Below are 21,343 nucleotides of genomic sequence, written 5' to 3' on the forward strand. Positions count from 1 at the left end.
GTACTAAAGTGTTTAAGTTACAAATACTCTTAAAGCTTGATGATATCAAGACAATTGATATATGTGTGCATGTAACACAATATATATGTTTACAGTACTCAAAACATTCTGTTTCAAAACTTAAATAGCAATTTAAATTGCAACTTTTCCGCAATCAGTTTCCTCAAACTGTTTGAGAACCTAACTTATCCGGTTTTACAGTGTCTCTTTTTTACCTGAATAGTCCAGCTGGGAACAAACAATAAGCCATATTCATAAAATTTATTTAAAAAATGCAAATTATGCATACACTTAATATTTAATGATAATGATAGTTGATAAGTGCATTTATACACTGTAAAACCCAAAAAGTCAAGGTAGCTCAAACTGATTGAAAACTGAGAAAACCGATTGCAAATAACCATTTAAGTTCCAAAACTAATCCTAATGAGTTCTGTGAACTTAATCCATTTGAGTAAACAAAGCAATCTGAGCACAGTAAAACCCAAATAAATGAAAAAGAACTCAAACAAACTGAATACTGTAAAACCTAATAAGGCAACTCAAACCATTTGAGAAAACCGATTGCCACAAACCATTTGATTAAAAATAAAATCTACATGAGTTCTGTGAACTTACTCCATCTGAGATGAAGTAATGAGGTATTTAAATAACTTATTACCTTCAACACTGAGTTCAAAACTCTTTTCAAATGAGTAGAATTAACTTTCAGTCAATTTTGAGTTAAATACTCATTTCATTTGACAAAGTTGACTGTTGGGTTTTATAGTCTAGATTAAACTGTCAATTTAAAGTTTGCAATGTGTTTGAAAAGGTCCATTCTAATGCCTGTTTTGTCTGAGTTTTTGTTACATTTACAAGTCTAAAATTTTTGAATGCTTTGCAAAAACAGTAGTAATTTTTCAGAGTAATTTTGCAAATCAATTGGTTAAATTGTTTTGAGGCTTTGTTTCTCCCAACACTACTGCAGTTTATGAGACACTCAGACCATGTTTATACCAAAGCTGCATGTTCAGCTTCTTTAACACTTATAGGGTTCCTATATCTTTATGTAGAGTACTTCTACTAATTGGCGATGCATTCTAAAAAGGATACATATTGCCCTATGAAGGTCACTTAGGAGTGACAAAAGTTATGGCTGCCAAACTGAAGTCGTTCCAAAGCCAAAGTGCTCGAATCTGGCCATTTCAAAGAGCCCTTTGGAATGTCAGATTTTAAAGGATGTGATGGACAATTCGGGCCATGGTCCTGTGAGTAAGGAAATTGTTTGGTGACACACATTTTTAACTTATTGGGGCATGTGTAGACATTCACAAAGCACAATAGTGGGCTTCGTGTCATGTACAAGACATTAAATAAATAAAAACTCCAGTTTTGTACAGCATTTGGAGCTCAAGTCCCACCTACTTGGAGATGGTTCTGACTTCTGTCTATATCCTTCTCAATTTTATTGCCAAAGTTCAAAATAAGGCTTGTCTGTTAGAGGCACATTTCACCCAAATTATGAAAGTTTCAAGTGGTTCTGAATGCTCTAAACACAAGACAAGATATTTAGAAGAATGTTGGGAAAATTAGCCGTTGATATCCACAGTAAGAACAAAAAATACTATGGAAGTCAATAGCCATTTTATTCAACATTATTCATTCTTTGTGTTCAACAGAAGAAATAATATCAGACAGGTTTGTGGGGTGTGAGTGAATGGTAACAGAATCAAAGCTTTTTCAGATTGACAGTATATATTTTGGTCACTATGCACTATCAATGAACACTTCTGAATGTGTTTGTCAAATCCTTTTCTTTTTTTTTTTATTAAGATCACACTTCATTTTATTACAACAATTGTAAACTGAAATTATATTTCTGCTACTGTACTCAAGTGTTTGTACATAAACTTATAAAATTATAATAATATAATAATTATGTAACAGACAATTGCTTTAAAGATAAGATGAACAAAATAAGAATTTTAGTAAATATTTTACTCAACAGGTTATGTTCATATAACAGGTCTTGAAACTCAAACAAATGTAAAAAGCTCAAGTACAGGTGCACCAATCAAGCATGTACAGCTTAAATCCCAAAAGCAGACACGTATAAAGATTTAACAAAAAATCAGAAGGGGTTTATCCAGAGCAGGATTTTTGGAAAACAGGTAACTAGGAAACGTTTCCTTCTACGCAGTTTATATTCGGTGTTCACAAATGTGAAAACGCTGACTGCTGCAGTCAGAATCATGAAACAGCTTCCGATTCACTGTGTCAGATCCTTTTAAGTAGACACAGGACTCCATACCACCATGAGCAGGCTGATTTTCATCCCAGAAACTGAAAAGTACACAAAACACAATCAATTTAGAAGACAATGTGTAAGCTTTTTTTGGTATGTCATCTGCTTGTGGTCTGGTTTAAGATGTTTTTGTGGACTCATACTTTGACATTCAGTTGTTTTTGTGTTTTATTTGCTGGTGTTTCTCAACTCGGTTTTGCAATGTTTACGCAGCAACGTTTTCAACTAAAAGGGAAATCTTTCTTATGAGTTTGGACATTGTGCACTTACAAATCTTGCTGTAATCTAGAATTGAAGTAGGATTGTTTGGATGCGGAGCAGTTCTAGATTTGTGCTACTAAATATATTAATCAACATCACAAAATACTGGCCAGACATACAACATTTTTAGGCCATTTACACACATATTTGTATATTTTTCTCTCTGTTTAAGCTTTCAGTCAATTTTGTTTTCTATAATTATTCCTGCAGTCCTATGTGTTCCATGTCCAAGTTAGATTTGTGAAAAAAAACCTTTTGTTTTAAATAGCTGTCTTGTTTTTATCGAGTGTTTACACCACCACAGATACATCATACACTGTTAACCCTTACTGTAGATTATGCAGTAAATAACTGTAAAATAGCCAGTGTTTAGCTGTAATGAAAATAAACAGTATTTTACTGTAAAAGGAGCAGGATTTGTATGAAATTCTGTAGTGCAAAGAATAAATTACAGTAATTTACTCCATGTACCATTACAGATATTTACTGTGATAATAAATGGTAAATTACTGTTCAACCATTACTGCCCCATCTACTCTGATGCTTTATGTTGCTATTTTATATTTATTTTATCTCTGTGTTTTCTTTGGTTCCTTTTATGTTTTTAACATTGAGTATCGGGAGTCAACCAATGCCACAGAGCTTATTAAAAGGTAAGTGTAAGATATGGACGAAATGCATTTAAAGGCAAAAATATTCACAGAGCAAAGAAATTGTCACAATAATTTTTATAACTTTGTTTACTTTTTCTATAATTAATCTAATTTAATTGCCTAGTTTGACCTATAGTTAAGATTTTAAATTGCACTTTCAACTGAATATTAGTATTTTGCTAAATAACTAGTAAAAATGTGTTATTAAATATATATATATATATATATATATATATATATATATATATATATATATATATATATATATATATATATATATATATATATATATATCTTAAACAACACGCACATACATTTTTGCAGAGACTCAATGAATTTGTCTGGAAAACTGGCAAGTAAAAGTGCCATTAACAGTATAAAGGCTTTCCTAAATAAATGTATAAATCATGATATTTGTTGTGTTTTTTATTATTTTTACTACAGATTTGGAACGACATGAGAATCAGATTATTTATTTATTTATTTATTTCTATGGATGAAGTTTATATTATAGTATATTTTTATTGTTTTTATTAAACGATATGTGCATAACTGTGATAAATGTAGGCAGTTGCTTTGAAAATATGCTATGTACCAGGGGTGTCAAACTCCTGGAAGGCCACAGCCTAGTAGAATTTAGTTCCAGCCCTGCTTCAACACACTACCTTTAGATTTAGTTTGATCAGGTGTGTTTAATTAGTATAACTGCACTGTTACTCTGTAGATTGTGCAGTAAATAACTGTAAAAAAACAATGATTTAGGCATCACCACACTCCCACAGGCTGTCCGTCTTATTCTAAACACAAAGGTGTTAGAAAGAGTTTTCAGAAAATGCTGGCCCTTTAAGAGAGCCAGGTGCTTGATTTGTTTACTGCTGAGTGTGCTCTATTCTCTGTCCATCAATTCAGATGTTGAGTCTGATATGATTTAGGCTTTAAATAAGAATCTTAAATGAGTAAGTAAAATGTGTTCAAATGTTTTTGAGGGTTTATAAAATAAGGCTGTGTACTTGAAAGCTACATTGTTAGCTAGTTAGCCTCTCCTCATATAACTTTTTACATTTCTTTTGTTTAAGTATATGTATTTATTGGATATTGCATACTGCCATAATATACAGATGCTAAAAGTTGTATGTATCTTTCTGGCAACTAAGCCAAAATTAAATTCCATCATCTCAGTAAGGTAACATGTGCACATCATCACAGGGAATCACAAAAACATGATACACATAGCCATCCACACACAAAAGCTCCCCTGTCCGTTCCCAGGTTGTGAGTTTGTTGCTAAGTATTTTTCAGAGCTGTGTTTCCACCTATGAATTTATATTTGAAACAATAAAAAAGTTTGTTGTCATGAGATAATTATAACAATAAAAGATTGGATCCTTTGGTTTTTCGGTGTTGCCAACTTTATTTGTTTTCTATAATTATTTTAAACTTTTTGAGATTTGACACAGCTTTTAATTATTTAAAACTTTAAAATTTAAAATATTTATTTAGTTTTTTGCTGTTCAGTTATTTTTTTTTTATTTTTTATTTTTGCATGGTCAGCATTGAGGAGAGAGTAACACATTTCACTGCAGCACTTTGTGTGTGTGTTTGTGTGTTTATTGGATATGTGATTGTGATAAATGTTAGCAGTTGCTTTAAAAGTATGCTATATACCAGGCGTGCTTAATCCTGTTCCTGGAGATCTACCTTCCTGCAGATTTCAGTTGCTATCCATATCAAACACACCTAAACCAATTAATTAGGACTTGAACACCACGTGATAATTACAGGCAGGTGTGTTTGATATGGGTAGCAACTGAAATCTGCAGGAACGTAGATCTCCAGGAACAGGATTAAGCACCCCTGCTATATACCATGGGGGTCAAACTCCAAGTTACTGGAGAACTGCAGGGCAGCAGAGTTTAGTTCCCACCCTTCTTCAACATTACCTGTAGATTTCTAATGAGCCTTAATTAGTTTTATCAGGTGTGTTTAATTAGAGTTACAGCTTAAAGTCCCAGTCACACTGCACTTTTCTCCCTTTAGACTTCCATTCATACGCATGTGAATGCTGCAGACCTGGAATGCATGCTCATGCGACAAATTTTACAGTTTGCAGCATTGGAAAGTTCAAGCTTGGAGAATTCTGAACTGCGAAATCACATCATGTGATTGCTTGAGACTAATCAAAGATTAAACCATGACCTCTCTGAACAAAAATTATGGACCAGTTGCTTGCTTTTTCAATCTCTAAATATTTTGTTTAATCCCACTCCTTTTCGCAGTGCCATATGACAGAATTTTGCATGCTTAAACGTTAGTTTGACTGCAGCCTTGCTGTGCAGACCTGGGGCTCTCAGTAATATGCAAGATGATATTTATATCTGCTGATTTCTTAATTTTTTTATACATTTTCTGTTTTATATTTGTTCGCTGCCAAAACAATAAAATAAATTTGTCAGAATTTACAACTTAATTAATTTAAAGAATTAATAACAGGTAAAAATACTAATTAATTTTAGTAACACCTTGACATACTATTGTGTATGCAGTATAATGCTGTGAGTTGTAACACTACAGTACAGTAATTAACTGTACACAGTTTCCAGTTAGTTACCACTACTGCTCTATTACAGTAATTAACTGGCAACACTGTTGCCAGCTACTCACTGCAATGGTACAGTTACAGTAAACAACTGGCAACACTGTTGCCAGCCACTCACTGTAATGGTTCAGTTTCAGTAATTAACTGGCAACACTGTTGCCAGTTACTTACTGTAACCAAACTTTTACAGTGAGTAGCTGGCAACAGTGTTGCCAGTGTTCTTCTGTAAAAAAGCCTGGTAAGGTCTAACAGTGTAATATTAATAAGGCTGCCCTTCCTTATAGATTTTCAAAAGCAATCCCAGACAACATAAAAGTTTGCTAAAAAAAAATTTTCTTAAAGGCAGTACTGTAACGATTCGCTACTTCTCCAGAGAAGGCACAAAAAAAAACACTTGGCCTTTGCAAATACTCATCTGGTAGAAGAAGACTTCTGGTCTTCAGTTGTATGGTCATTCATTGTTCATTCATTTTCTTTTCGGCTTAGTCCCTTTATTAATTAGAGTTTGCCACAGCGGAATGAACCGCCAACTTAAAGCATATGTTTTATTCCCTTCCAGCTGCAACCCATCACTGGGAGTCACCCATACACTCTCATTCACACACATACATTATGGACAATTTAGCTTATTCAATTCATCTAGAGTGCATATCTTGAGGGACTGTAGGGGAAACGGGAGCACCTGGAGAAAACCCACGTGAACACAGGGAGAATAAGCAAACTCCACACAGAAATGCCAGCTGACCCAGCCGAGGCTCAAACCAGCAACTTTCGTGCTGTGAGGCAAAATCGCTACCAACTGCGTCACCACGCCACCAGTTGTATGGTCACATGAAACAAAAATGTAATTGTTTGACCACAATAATGAAACCTTTATTTGGAATAAAAAAGGAGAAGCCTTTAACCCTAGGAACACCATCCCACTGTCAAACATAATGGACTAGGGAACCTAATCACAGTAAACAGCACCATGAAAAAGGAGCAATAGATCAAAATTCTCAACCACAAAAGACTGCAGAGAAATTGAGAGCAGGACAACAACCCAAAACACACTGTTGAAGAAATAGTTAGCAGACAAAAACTTTAAAATTTAGCAGTGGCCCAACCATAGTCCTGACCTAAAACTAATTGAGAATTTGTGAAGGGAGCTAAAGATCAGAGTAATGACAAAGAGACTTTCCTACCTGAAAGAATTGTAGCTCATTGCTAAAGATGAATGGGCAAAAGCAACAGGGGAGACATGCAAAAAGCTGGTCAGCTATTATAGGAAGCCTTTTATTGCTCTAATAGCCATTGAAGGCTTTTCTATTAATTATTAAGATGGTATGAATAATTTTGGACGTCCCACTTTTTTGGTCATATGTAAATGAAAGCTGAGAAATATTTTTTTGTTTTTACAATGATGCCTTTTGTACATTGTTTCATTATCTTTTGGGTAAAGCCTATGTCGTTTCCAGTCAATAAAATCTTGCTGGTTGAATAAGTAACTATAAGTCGTAATTTGCCAGGGGTATGAATAATTCCAGGCTTAACTGTATATGGGGTCACTGGTGGGAGGTGTGTGTTGCCTTAGTGTCCCACCAGTGACAATATACTGCCATATCATGCATGTGTGATATTGCGATTATACAACAGTTTAACGGCATAATCATGTGTATAAAAAAGAAAATTAAACACAGAGAGTCTAAAAACTTTTTTGTATGAGGAACTACTTTTTGCCGACATTCCTTAACATCTGCAGCTGACGTCAGAACAGCCAAAACTGTTAATACTTCACAAATGTCACTTTAGAGCTAGTATTTGAATGATTCTCTAGCATAATGTCTAAATTCATGACAAAGCATGTGATTTTGCTTACATTTAAGGATGATAAGGCTGAACGGCATTTCATGCCATCAGTCTACAGAGATTTGCCAGTATTTATATTGGGAGATCACAATAATTAACCCCGCAAAAAGCCAAAGCAACGCAAACCCCATCAGATTACTGTTGTGTTTTCGATAAGGAAAAACACTAAACACATGTGGGTGTTACTTTTTTTTTTTTTCTGTTTACGGATCTAGTCAGTAATGAAAGAAAAAGCCCATTAGAAACAGAAGGTCAACCAAAAAGTAATTCAGGGTTATACAAAGAGTGGCCAACATAATACATACATTCCTAGAATGTGAGTCTCATTTCCCATCCAACACACTGCAATTACTATGGTATAAATATAGAACTACAACAGACAAAAGAGAGAGATCAACTTAGAATGTCATTTACCTCTTTAATCATGCATTGATCAGCTGTAGTTAGAATTTACGCTGTTTTTATCCTCTAAGAGCTTATTATGTGGTCTCTGTCACTATCTTGTAAATGAACAATGCCAACCATCTCATCACAGGTTATTGGCCGATGGCGTGCTGTCTCTTCAAAATTATAAATACTTTAAAATAGGCACTGTCAATATAAATAAATTGCATAGTTGCAATCTAAACAACGACATACTCGACTAAAAAGCCTCAAAAGTTCATTATGTTGTTCAACAGCAGCAATATTTGTCAAACTGTAGTGTCCTCAGCTTGTCGCTGTATGTGGGTGGAGTGCAGTATGCACAGCTCTCAGCCAATCAGATTCAAGAACCAGACAGAACTGCTGTATAAATACATTTATAGAAGGCAATGATGTCTTACTGTAGATTTGAATGATAATCATCTCCATTAACCCAGAACCATTTGCCCATTTTGTCCCTCTTGAGACCTATCCAGTAGTCAGTCCATTTCTGAACAACTCTTGAAATAAACTCCTAAAACAAAGAGGTACAAATGTGCTTTAATACTACAGCTGGTTATTTGGTTATATTTTACAGCTGTGGTTATGTATTTGATTGAAGTAAATACAGTAATATTATACAATCGACAAAAACTCTTTAGAAAAAGGATCTAAAATAACCGTTTTCTGTTTTAGTTTATAGTTTAAAATGTGCTGAATTCTTGAAAGAACAGTTAAAAAACAGCAGTTATTTGAAACAAAAATGCTTTATAACGTTATGCAGGGCTGTCCTGTCACTTTAAGTGTATTTTTCCTAAAATTATTTGTTCTTACCAGCTCCTCCTCGCTGTCCACAACCATCAGATGTGCCCCACGGCTAAGGCATAAAGACTTTGAGGATTTCCATGTCCCATAAACATTCTCTAACAAATAACAGGTGTTCTTATATAAAAGCCAACCATCTGAGCAGAGACCTGTATTTAACAGAACAAAACACAGCACTATTGACACAGCTTTTTATAATCAACCTTAAATGTGCCTCAGTTGAAATGAAAACGGACTATCAAGTTTACATTAGGATGTGTCCTCTTTCATTTGTATTTCTCAACCCAAAATTATTTCTGTCATACATTTTTCATAATATTTAAAAAGACAATTAAAAACATTTATCAAAAAACAGACCAAAATATCTGCACCACACTGTGAATATTTCATTCGTAAAACATTTAAACTAGCAACATTTCAGGTCAAAGACCTTTATCAGGCTCACATGCTTGTAAGCAAAGACAGCAACTCCTGCCCCATTCACACTGGGCGTCAGCGGCAACGCTTCCTATTCACTTCATATGAGTGACGTCAGCCATTGCCGAACTGCATTGTGGATCCGTCTGCGCCGCTTCAGAGCGTTGCTCACTACAGAAGTTGGGAAATTCTCAACTTTTCAAGCGCCAACAGAACCGTCAGCCAATTAGAACGTTTCATGCAAATACCCCAGCTCAGACAGTAGCCGATTGCGAACTTATTTTATTGGCTGATGCTGCTATGACAATTGCGTCAGCACCAACTTCGGACAAGCCCTCGGTCAAAGTGTTGACGCTGAAGCCCCATGTGAATGCTCGGTTAAGGTCTCAAAGTCAAACGTAATTCACAGAAAACATCCACTGAAAACCCTCATTCGATATGTTTACATAAATCTTGTCAGGCATATTCATAGCAGGAATCATTAGATGACACAAAAAGAATACATTTAAAAGGATAGTTCACCCAAATATTAAAACTCTGTCATCATTTACTCCCCCCGACTTGTTGAAAACCTGTAATTACAGAGTATTGAAAAACAAATATGGAAGTCAATGATCACAGATTTCCAAAAAACTGGTTTGGAACAAGTGAAGGGTGAGTAAATGAAGACAGGTTTTTCATTTGAGGGGGCATATATCCCACTAAACACAACTGTGTTCAATTTATATCTTTAAGATGTTTCTTTTGGACAATTAGACATTGAAATGGCATCCTTTAATGCATGAAGAATGAAGTTTTACGATGTCTTTTTGGACTTAGACACGGATTAAATCAACTAAAACATTAAGGGCCCTATCATCCACCCGGCGCAATGTGGCGCAGGCCGCAACGCAATTGCTATTTGCTACTTTCACCTCGGCGCAAGGGTCATTTTGAGGCATTGTGCCACACTATTTAAATAGCAAATGCATATGTGCACCCACAGGCATTCTGGTCTAAAAAAGCAGGCGTGTTTTGGCGCATTGCTATTTTGAGAAACTGTAAATAGTCTGTTCCTTAGACCAGAACAAAGTCGGTCTATTGTCTGGCGCAAAGTGCGCCTGGCTTACACACTACACACAAGATGTAGAGCAATACGTAAATATCTTTACATATGAAAAAGATATAATATATTAAGGATATATATATATAATAGAGAGATATATATAGGATATAAATATAAATGATTAAAATACTACAAAACATATTAATTTCTAGCCTACATGAATTTAAAAACCACTGCCTTTATACTTTCTTCATCTCGGGAGGCTTTTTCAGTTCATTCAATTTGCCTTAGTATAATGTTATTATTATTAGCAGTATTACTTATTATATCCATATTTATATTTTTTTTATTAAAAACAAGCTTAGATTTGTCCACCTGTCAGGTTTTAGACCATATGGGGCATAGCATGTGTATTTGGAAATAACTCAGTATTTTCACTATACTTAATATTAATATTGTTTATTTATTTGTTTGCTGGAAATTAGAACTGAATTTAGAAATAGTTTTGAAACAAATCTTTGCACTTAACAAACGAAATTAAATATTTATAGGCTAATTGATGTCTGTGCGTAAAGGTTTTCCTATCCACGAGAGCAAAAGCGAAAGTGAACTTACTTTACGTTCTGCAAATAGCAAATGCGCTTATGACATGACACAGCTGGCTCTTAAAGGTAATGGGAGATGAGACTCTCATTGGTTTATTCTCAAAACACACCTCTAACTCATAAAGAAAATAAACTCAACCCTTTTAGACCATGCGCCATGGCGCAAAGTGGATTTTCCCGTCCTTAAATTTGCAAATATGGATTCAGACACGCCCTGACAGCGTTTGCGTTTTGCGCATGGACCGTCAAAATAGAGCCCTATATCTTTTAAAATCTCAGCAGAGGATCAATAATCTTTGCAAATAGCATTAGTAGCTTCACTTACTACTAATCTGCTTGTATTATTACTGTCAGATGTCTTGAAAAGCCCTTCATCACATTTATTAAGAATGAAATTCTTTACTTGTTTTATTGACAGTAAGTTTTCAGAATCACCTTTGCAGTGAAGCATGGGTCCTTAACTTGGGGTCATTGTTTTAAGGATAGCTAAATCGTGTGATTGTTGCTATGGCAAGAAAACCTAGAAGCAGTTTGTTAATACTGCTGGGTTATTTAAAAATTTGATTTGCTAATCTCATTTAGTCAGTGACTTTTAATGTTGTATAACAATGGCACAGTGCTGTTAATTTCACTGATAACACAATCAGAGCCAGCAGTGCATTGATCTGGTTTTAAAAGCACAGTGGATATCTGAGGCACTAAAATACTCACATATCAGGAATCAGCATATGCATCTCAAAGATGATGAAACATGTCCATAGATAAATTTTGTATGATTCTCCCAGCATGCACTGCAGCATGAAATGTGCATGTCACCATGATTTAGAAGTATATGATGATTCTTGATGTCTCTCTTTTTTTAATTCAGTTACTCAGATGTTCAAGGTGTTTTTAAAACCTGACCAATGCACTGCTGTCTTTCAATTTGCAGAACCACATAATTTCTATTAACAGCTCAGTAAAATCAACACCATGTTATCATTTTTGTACATGATAAAAATCACTGACAAACCAGTGAATCAATCTTTTAAAAGAAAATGTTGTCCCGCAGAATGTTTTGACATAACACATTGCTTTAACAAACAAAGAGAAGTTAACATGAAACACTCAAAGTAAAGCAAACACTTTTCACTGTCGTGGTCATTTGTTTTTAAGAAAACATCTGAAACTTTATGTTCTCAATAATTGGAACTGTGCACTTGGAACAAGAACGCTTGTTCATTTGTATATTTGGATACTCACTTCTTTTTTATTTAAAGTAGATTTATTATTGTTTTTTTGTCCTGTCTCTGTAATTCTGTTGCACTGTAGAAGCTCTGTCACAAAAACAAATTCCTCGTATGTGTGAACAATAAAGCTCTTTCTGATTCTGATTCTGATTGGGTAGACAACTGACAGCCAAACAGATTAATTATAAGTGAAGCTGCTGATGCTGTTTGTAAAGGAGTTTATTGAGCCTGTGCTGAGATTTTGAAAGACTTTAGTTCATTTCATTGAAATTTAGTCAATTTCAAGGCTGTGTCTAAGTTCAAAAAGTAAGTCATAAAAACTTTCATTCTGTACCTTTAGAGGATGCAATTTCAACGTCTAATTATCCAAAAGAAACATCTAAAAAAAGTCATTTGAACACAATTGTGTTTTGTGGGATCCCTTTAAGGATCAAAGTAAAGCCCAACATACTAATTAACTATGCATTTTGAAATCTTTATACTCTATAAGGATTTAAATCTTTGTCACTTTCCTTCAAACTACTATACGTTTTAACTATTTGTCAACAAAAAGCTTTAATATGTTTTATATATCTCAATAGGTACAGGTCAAGATAAGTGTTTCATTTCCAAATAAATATAACTGTTATGCTCATAGACAATGGAACATTATGTCACAAATAATTTGATAATCTGTTGTAAACATTATACTTTACTCACTAAATCACTTTTAAATTTAGTCTAACCCAGACAAAATCTTGGTTATAATATAAAACACTTTTAATATTAATATAAGGTTCATCATTTCACTAAAATCCTTTCATATCTTAGTTGAATCGCCATTGCGTTCAATTTTCATAAATGAATATAAAACACTTTGTACCTTTATCACTTTTATACTGGAATGGGATTGGCGTGATGTCATCAGAAAGAAGACCTCTGTTCTGATCCTCTTGTGGACTCTTCTTGACTGATGGGTGGTGAAGTATATAAAAAAAATTTCACATCCATTAACCCATACAATTTGTTGAGAGACAATTACAGGGATAGTTCACCCCCAAATAAAATCACAATTTACTGACCCCTAAATGGTTCCAAACCTTTATGGATTTTTTTTTTTTTGTTGTTGTTGTTGTTTATCACTTGAGAAAATATTTTGAAGAATGCTGAAAACCATAGATAGTAGGAAATATGTACTGTACTATGAAAGTCAATGGGTACAGCTTTCCAGCTTTCTTCAAAACATCTGTTTTTGCGTTCAGCAGATGAAAGAAACTCAAAGAGGTTTGCAACAAGTAAAGGGTTTGTAAATAATGACAGAACTTTTTTGGTGTCCCTTTAATAATATTTTAAATGAAACTTACAGTTGAGACCCGTTACGATTCCTATTACCAAGAATGAAAAGAGGAGGAGAACTGTGAACATGGCACAAGCCACTTTGCCTGAAAAAAGAAATCAAGGAAATTTCATTAAATAGATTTGCTAAATGTCAACAATTTAAAAAGAAATTGGCAACATGTGCCAAGGGATACAATTTTGGAAACCACAGAATATGTGTATGTCTGGCTGAATTTTGTGTGTGAAACGAATGCTGGGCAGTATACCGACGCAGACAACTCTGATACCTTTTCGCCCCCTGTTCTTTTTCTGACCTCTTACTTCTGTATGGGCGGACTTGGGATGCAGAGCGGATCAGGTTTGGAGTCTGCCGAAGGACAGTTCCAGGAACCAGGTGTAAAAAAAAGCTGTGTAAAATCATGGTAAATGCAAATGGCCACGATGTGCATTTCTCTAGTACTTTGCTTTTGAAAAGGATAAAACATACAGAATATTATGCGCGACAACTGGTTGATTTATGAAAAGTACAAGAAAGCACAAGAAAATTTGGTATGAGAAAACATGGCCAAGTAATGTCTCATTCACATAAGCAGCAACTTTGTAGCTTTGTGTTGCTCCGTCTGGTGATTGAAGCCGTTACTGTGCGTTCCATTTTGGGGTTGTTTAGGAAACATTTATGATGATATTCACCAAGAGAAAATGCATTTACGTTTCACGAAAGTGAACACTGTTCTGGAAAAGCACAAAATATTAATGGAATCAGTACATAAACTGCTTAATTACAAAGATGAACCAAAAAAAAAGTGTGTTCTCTGTCATTGCGGCTATTGATCTGCTGCAGACACCGGTCTGTTTAGGTCTACAGCACAGAGAATACAACTGGCTGCAGCAGGAGCTGAGAGGATCATATGAACTGTACTAAACATCCTATTGGCTGTCGCTTGCAGTTGAAGGATTCTCTTTGTCCTTCACTCGACACTTTGTTGCATCACTTGACATGAACAGATCCAGTCGCCAACAGTTGCTGTTGCTCACGTAGCCAGAGGTTGCTGGAAGTTGCTCGTTCTCCGTTGAAACGAGTCACTTGTTGCTTTGTCGCTATGTGATGCTTGTAGTGTGAATGGGGCATATTGGAGGTTGTCAAACATGCACACAGCTGCCTCTAGAGGATTTGTAAAAAAAAAATAAAAAATGCAAGCAATCGTAGCACTGGGCACATATTTCATGGTTCCTAAAAATGTAGCCCTGGGCACATATCTCCAATGAGCCTGAGTTGGATACTAAATTTGTCAGGTGAAATTATTCAGAGTGAAATCAGCTATAATCGATGCTGACTTTGACCTTCTTTTAAAACAACTATTCTACAATTATTGAAATAAATGCAAATAAAGCAGGAACACAACAGAAGCTCAGTGGGTATCACTGACACCGCACTGCAAGAAGAACGCTGGTTCGAGTCCCAGCCACTTCAGAGTAACTGGTCTTAGTCCTCAAATTAATGTTTTTAAAGGGACAGTTCAACTAAAACTGAAAATGTTATCATATAATCACTCGCCAATCATTCCAAACCTGTTTAAACAACTCAGAAAGACATTTTGAAGAAGGATGAAAACCAGTAACTTTCCATAGTCTTTGTTTTTGCTACTTTTGCTACTGCTGAAAACGTAACCACTAACATCAGTGGTTACGTTTTCAGCATTCTTCAAAATATCTTTTTTTGTTTTTAATCAAATAAAAAAACTCAAAGTTTTAAATATTTTGAGTGAACCATTCCTTTAACTCAATAAAGATAAAATATTAACATTAATTGAATTATAAAAACCATAAACATATACTACTTTTTGTAATCAGACGGTCACTCTTTATCTTAAAGTACATTTTTAGCAGGGTTGAGCACCACTGGGTTTAGATATTTCAGTAGGAAAAAATTGTAGAATAAGATCATGCAGATTATGAACTTTATGAGTGCAAATAAACTATCAGTGAAATGTGTCCTAATAGGGTTTTTAGCAGCATGGGACACATATATGACTGTCAACAGCTCAAAAAATGTGTGTTGGTGTTTCGTGACCCTTTAATAATAGGCAGGTAATGAGTTGGTACTTAAAATGTAACCAAAAGTTTTAGCCAAATTTTAAAAAGTGTTTACAAACTGCAATTTTGTCTTAATTTTTACTCAGTTCAAAGTAATTTCACAAAAGAGACATGTTCTTCATGCACAGTAGAGCTTTTTATATATTACTTGCAGAATATAATCAATAATAATGATGATAATAATAATAATAATAATAATAATAATAAATAGGTCCAGATTTCACAATACCTTACTTTAAATCTGTGTAGCTGACATTTTATTTACGCATCATATACACTAATAAAGCCATGAATTAACATTAGTCTATTCCGTGATTTATGTTTTATTTGTTTGTCTGTTTATTTAAGCTTCTTATGGTCCTTGATCTTCCCTCCAACAACTTTTGATGTTGAGACTTTTCAATAGTCTGAAGTTATATATTGGCTAAATTTGATTTGTAAATTACACTACAAACAATACAAAAACTAAACTGGCAGTAATTTTTCAGTTTTTTTACATAATTCTCTATATGATATTTTTTATACAATATAATGTTTCAAACTACTGCAATGTCAATAAAAGCCACTTTGTTAAACGACACAATTGAATTTTTAACATCAAGAGTCAACAGAGCAGAGATAAGGTCCCGTAATGCAATTAACAGCCATAAATATACAGAAAAAATGTAATTTACGAAATTCGAAACCTGTAAATGAATACATACTTTTTACAGTGCAATAACTGCAAATGCCTAACGAGCACTGATGGCATAACATGTCTTTTTCCTTTCATAGATACCAGTACATCTAACTTTTACCCACCGTATGAGCAAGCCAACACCCATACAGCCACTGTCTCAGCTATAATAAGCGTGAGTGAGACTACATTACTTGCCTTGCTGGTGGTAGGGATCCACCCTGTCAGGATTTCCCTCCACATCTTCTGCGAGTTTGTCGGTCTGCATTCCTTGAGGTCAGCCTATAAGCCTGATTCGTGGCGGTACAATATAAATCAAGTGTTCATCTGCAAATGTAAAAGAAAACACCTCTTTAAAACATTCACTGAGACAACACATCTCCTAAAAACAATGAGCATCAACATACTCATTTAGAGTAATCTAATCAACAAAGCACAAATAGTCTTTTAAGAAAACTTCAACTTACTGATGAGCTTGTTTCCTTACGTTTTCCATGGCATAGCATGGAAAGTGAAGACTTGTGAGGAATGGCTGGATGACGCCAGAGGGGCTGGTCTCCTCCACCCAGCCAAACCAAAGCTCTGGGTTTTCTGCCAAGAACATTGCAGCTGCCAGAAAAGCATGACAAAGTAGTTATAAAATATAAATATCTAAGTGGAAGTTAGAAAAACAACTGCGCATGAGCTCTTTGCATACCCACTGGCCTTTTGAAGTTCAATCTGTCAGTTTAAACCTAAAATTACCTGTCATGTTCAATGTTGTTATCACATTTAATCATACTACTCATTAAGGGACTGCTATTTAAGTACAGCTAATTGCAGCAATACTACTGAAAAAAATGTAAGGACAAAAAGTCCATTTTTTATGTTGCTTTAAAATACTTTTAAGAAGGTTTCAACTACACTTTTTTAAAGTTATACAAAGTTTAACTTAATATTTTTGGTCAGTTTGGTCAATGTAAGTTGAGATGACTAGAAAAGTTCATTTGATTCAACAAAAATTAAGGCAGCAAGAATTTTACAGCATTTTATAAAATATGGATTTGTCACGATCAGTGGGTGATGAAAGGAGCAAGGACTAAAATGCAGACTAAAAATGGGTTTATAATTATAAAATAAAACAAAAAGCAACAAAAACTACCCCAAGGAGGAAAACATAACTAAAACACACATAAATAAACAAACAAACTTGACTAGGCAGGGATCAGGGCTGGAAAGGGCGAGACACAACAAGGAAAGAATGGAAATGTTATATGAACAACAACGAACTGGCACAGGACAGCAGACATGAGGAGACTATAAAGGAGAAATAACTGGCAAACAGGTGAACATAATAAACTATAGGTTAACAAGGAGGGTGGGACTGAAACATGCAGCCAATGAGAGAGCTCATTACTTGCGTGTTCACATGAAACATAACACTAAAGCCAAGATGTAGACATAGAGCCATGTGCTCTACACAGATTTTCTTGCGAGGTCCCAAATATGCGCTGCTCACGCACAAATTTTCTTGCATGTTCTCAGTACACTGCTCGCTCAGTGAGATGATATGCACACTCACAATTTGTGTCTTGTGTTACTTCTTCCTTTCATGTTTTATTTAAAAAACATTTTTCCCTGTTTTTAAAAACATTTCGTGTCACTATTTATTAACAATAACTAAAATTCTAAAACAAATAGATCTACATATAAAATTTTAAATCTAATGAACAAGTGAACTAGTCTCTGCTGTCTTTCACATTGTTGATGTGATTTTGGAGGGCATTTTCCTTGTCATCTTTTTCATTTTGAGGAAAAGCTGTTCCACAGTGCCTCTGATCACGTCTATTGGCATGTGCAGTGTTTTGAACAGTACTATTGTAAAGAACTTCAATTCACCTGTTGTGGTAAAACTATCGCAATAACTGTAATATAAACAAATGAGAAAAAACTGTAGTTTTTTACAATATAGGGTATATTATACTACAATTGGGCAGCACGGTGGCGCAGTGCGTAGATGGTTCGATCCCCAGCTGGGTCAGTTGGCATTCTGTGCAGAGTTTGCATGTTCTCCCCGTGTTCGCGTGGGTTTCCTCCGAGTGCTCTGGTTTACCCCACAAGTGCAAAGACATGCGGTATAGGTGAATTGGGTAAGCTAAATTGGCCAAAGTGTATGTGTGTGCAGAATTGTGTGGGTGTTTCCCAGTGTTGGGTTGCAGCTGGAATGGCATCCGCTGCGTAAAACATATGCTGGATAAGTTAATTATGGTTCATTCCGCTGTGGCGACCTCAGATTAATAAAGGGACTAAGCCAAAAAGAAAATGAATGAATATTTTGCAATTAACCATACTTTACTGTAGTAAAGCTACACTTTGTATTTCATTTTATCAGTTCACTATTCTTAATACTACACAAATTGTGAATCCGTATCATCTGACTGAGGGAGAGCAGATCATATGTACTTGAGCAGCCAGTGTTTTGAGTGTGCGCAAGAAGTTTTGTGCACAAGCAGTGTATACTTGAGTGTGCATGAGAAGTTTTGCGCACGAGCAGCGTATATTTGAGAGCGAGCAGTTTTGTCCATGAACAGAGGAAATCGGCCCGCGAGCAAAGAGTTTAGCTCGCTCGTATTACATGAATGCACTCTTGACTTGTAATACTGCATTCACGACATTTGTCAGTGAAATAATGCCATACATGCCACGAACAAAACACACACCAGGACGAGAGTGCGCATTCTACACACCCGGACCCCACACGTCCGCATCAGGATGGTACTCATACAAAAGACAAAGACAGAGAAGAACAGCATAAAAGTGCTTGACCAGAGAAAACTCATGCCGAGCACAATATAAAAGACAAGACAGGACTAGTGTCTGGACTCTGCCACCAAAACATGAATTGACAAGGCCGAAGTTGCAGACTCCTGACAATAAGTCCTAATTTAATCTCTGGTAAACAGGGACATTTCAATGATTCAAGAAAACAGTTACCTATACTTATGCAAGTAAATTTGCACATAATATAGCATAAAACATGCTTAGTAATACAATGCAAAATAAAAAATTTTTACATATGCAATCCATAATTTTTATAACATCAAAACTACTTCACGATGAAATACCATGTAAAACACATAAAAAGATGCATGATGCATCTTGAATACTGCTCTGAAGAAGTATTAAACATATACTGTGTTCCAATATATTTTTTATGCCCTTCCCTTACTAGCGAGAAGGTTTTGGCTGCAAAAAAGTTGCACATGTAAGCTGAGATTGCTTACAGATTGTTAATGCACACACCTCACCCGCCCCTAACCCCACCCCCTCACAATGACATCACTAACTATAATTATTGCATGTGTCTGACACTGCATGTCTCAGCCTGCATGTGCAGTTTTGCAGCCAGATACTATTGAAGCTTGGTTTCATTCATTTTGTTAACTTGAAATGGATGTATGGCATTGATTAGATTACACATGTGCCCAATATTGGCTGGCAGAACATTCAAAATGGGTTTAAATGGAACACCATAAGCCCTATAAAACCTAAAATGCAGTGTGAATGAAAGCTGCTGTTGTGACATTGTTATTGCATTGTTAAATATCTAACAACAATGAAATCTTGTGCCTACCAGCATTTTGATGTGGTGTAATGTGATTCATCCATTAATTTTCCTTTCAGCTTAGTACCTTTATTAAACTGGAATCACCACAGCGGAATAAACCTGCCAACTTATTTGTTTTACACAGCAGATGCCCTTCCAGCTGCAACCCATCACTGGGAAACATCCATGCACACTCATTCACACACATACACTATGGACAATTTAGCTTACCCAATTCACCTATGAGTCTATGAGTGTCTTTGGACATGGGGAACTTCTTACTGTGAAGCAATTGTGCAATTGTGCTACCACCGCGCCATTCATTGGCCTATTCATTACAAATTAGTAATTTTCTGGTTGATTAGTTATTCTTAATTCATATGACACCAGTAAAATGGGTTTTTTTATTAGCAAGATTTTTAACCAAACTTTACTTTTGCTGTTATGACTAGACATAAAAAAAATGGTTGGGCATATTTAGAAACATTACTAGTGACATTTTTAAAACATACTAGTGTTTAATAAACATGTAATAACATCAAGTATCTGTTTAAAAGGTACTAGCTAACCAGTAAGTACTAGAATCTACTTATTTGGCACAACTGCCTAATTAATGAGTATTAGTATATAGTAAATAAGTATCAAATAAATAAAGACAAATAAATTAAAACTATCTGTTTAATACTATATCTCTTTTGATTACCTAATGATGAATACTCAAATCTAATAAACAATTATTAGTATATCACAATAATGTACTATAGTCACTGTGATACATACTGTGCACACACCTGTTTGGTGATTCAAAGACCCTCTTCTTAAAGGGATAGTTAATCTAAAAATGAACATTTGGTTGATTGTGCCGTCTGCTGTAACTCCTCTGAGTACATGCAATATCAGAAATACAGTAATTTCAACATACATAATGTTCTGTTTTTTTAGAAATCTGCTTTTCTATGGCAACATGATTAATGACTATATAAAACAAAATATTTTGCAGTCAGATTGTACAAGTTGCAGCTCTCTCCCTTTGTCTGAAGTTACTCAATACACTACGGAGTGCATGGTCATTCTGTAGTGGTGTCCTACATTTATTCTTTCACTTTTCATGCACTGTGTAAGTGCACATCCAAGATACTTTTGTTGAAACACCATTTCCTAAAATACAAAGTCAGATGATGTTAAAACAAAAATAAAAGTCAGAAACTTTCATTTATAATTTTGCAAGGGTTACTTCCATAATTACCTCGAGGACATTAACCTAAAAAAATAAATAAATAAATATATATATATATATATATATATATATATATATATATATATATATATATATATTTTTTTTTTTTTTTTTAAAGATTATATATATATACTGTTATACACTCAATGTCCACTTTATTGGGAACACCTGTCCAACTGCTTGTTAATGCAAATTTCTAATTTGGCAATCACATAGGAGCAAACCCAATGCATTTAATCATGTAGACATGGTCAAGACGATCTGC

General features: G+C 34.8%; 1 protein-coding gene across 4 annotated transcripts in view; it reads right to left on the reverse strand.

The window, feature by feature from the left end:
• Positions 1-1,795: 1,795 nt before the first annotated feature.
• Positions 1,796-21,343, reverse strand: part of si:ch211-170d8.8 — a 29,253-nt gene continuing 9,705 nt past the window's right edge. For 2 of the 4 annotated variants that reach the window (XM_087265282.1, XM_087265280.1), the window contains exons 2-8: positions 16,723-16,864; positions 16,454-16,582; positions 13,512-13,589; positions 13,031-13,117; positions 8,882-9,021; positions 8,470-8,582; positions 1,796-2,325 (exon numbers count right to left, since the gene is read on the reverse strand). In XM_087265282.1, the coding sequence (XP_087121408.1) occupies positions 2,184-2,325; positions 8,470-8,582; positions 8,882-9,021; positions 13,031-13,117; positions 13,512-13,589; positions 16,454-16,523 (630 nt within the window). In that variant the 5' untranslated portion in view covers positions 16,524-16,582; positions 16,723-16,864 and the 3' untranslated portion in view covers positions 1,796-2,183. Of the gene's footprint in view, positions 2,326-8,469; positions 8,583-8,881; positions 9,022-13,030; positions 13,118-13,511; positions 13,590-16,453; positions 16,583-16,722; positions 16,865-18,954; positions 19,855-21,343 lie in introns of those variants that run through there. The other 2 variants (XM_087265281.1, XM_087265283.1) reach the window with 2 other exon arrangements.

Source organism: Danio rerio, chromosome 8 (assembly GCF_052040795.2).
Source record: "Danio rerio strain M-AB ecotype USA chromosome 8, GRCz13ab, whole genome shotgun sequence".
NCBI lineage: Eukaryota > Metazoa > Chordata > Actinopteri > Cypriniformes > Danionidae > Danio > Danio rerio.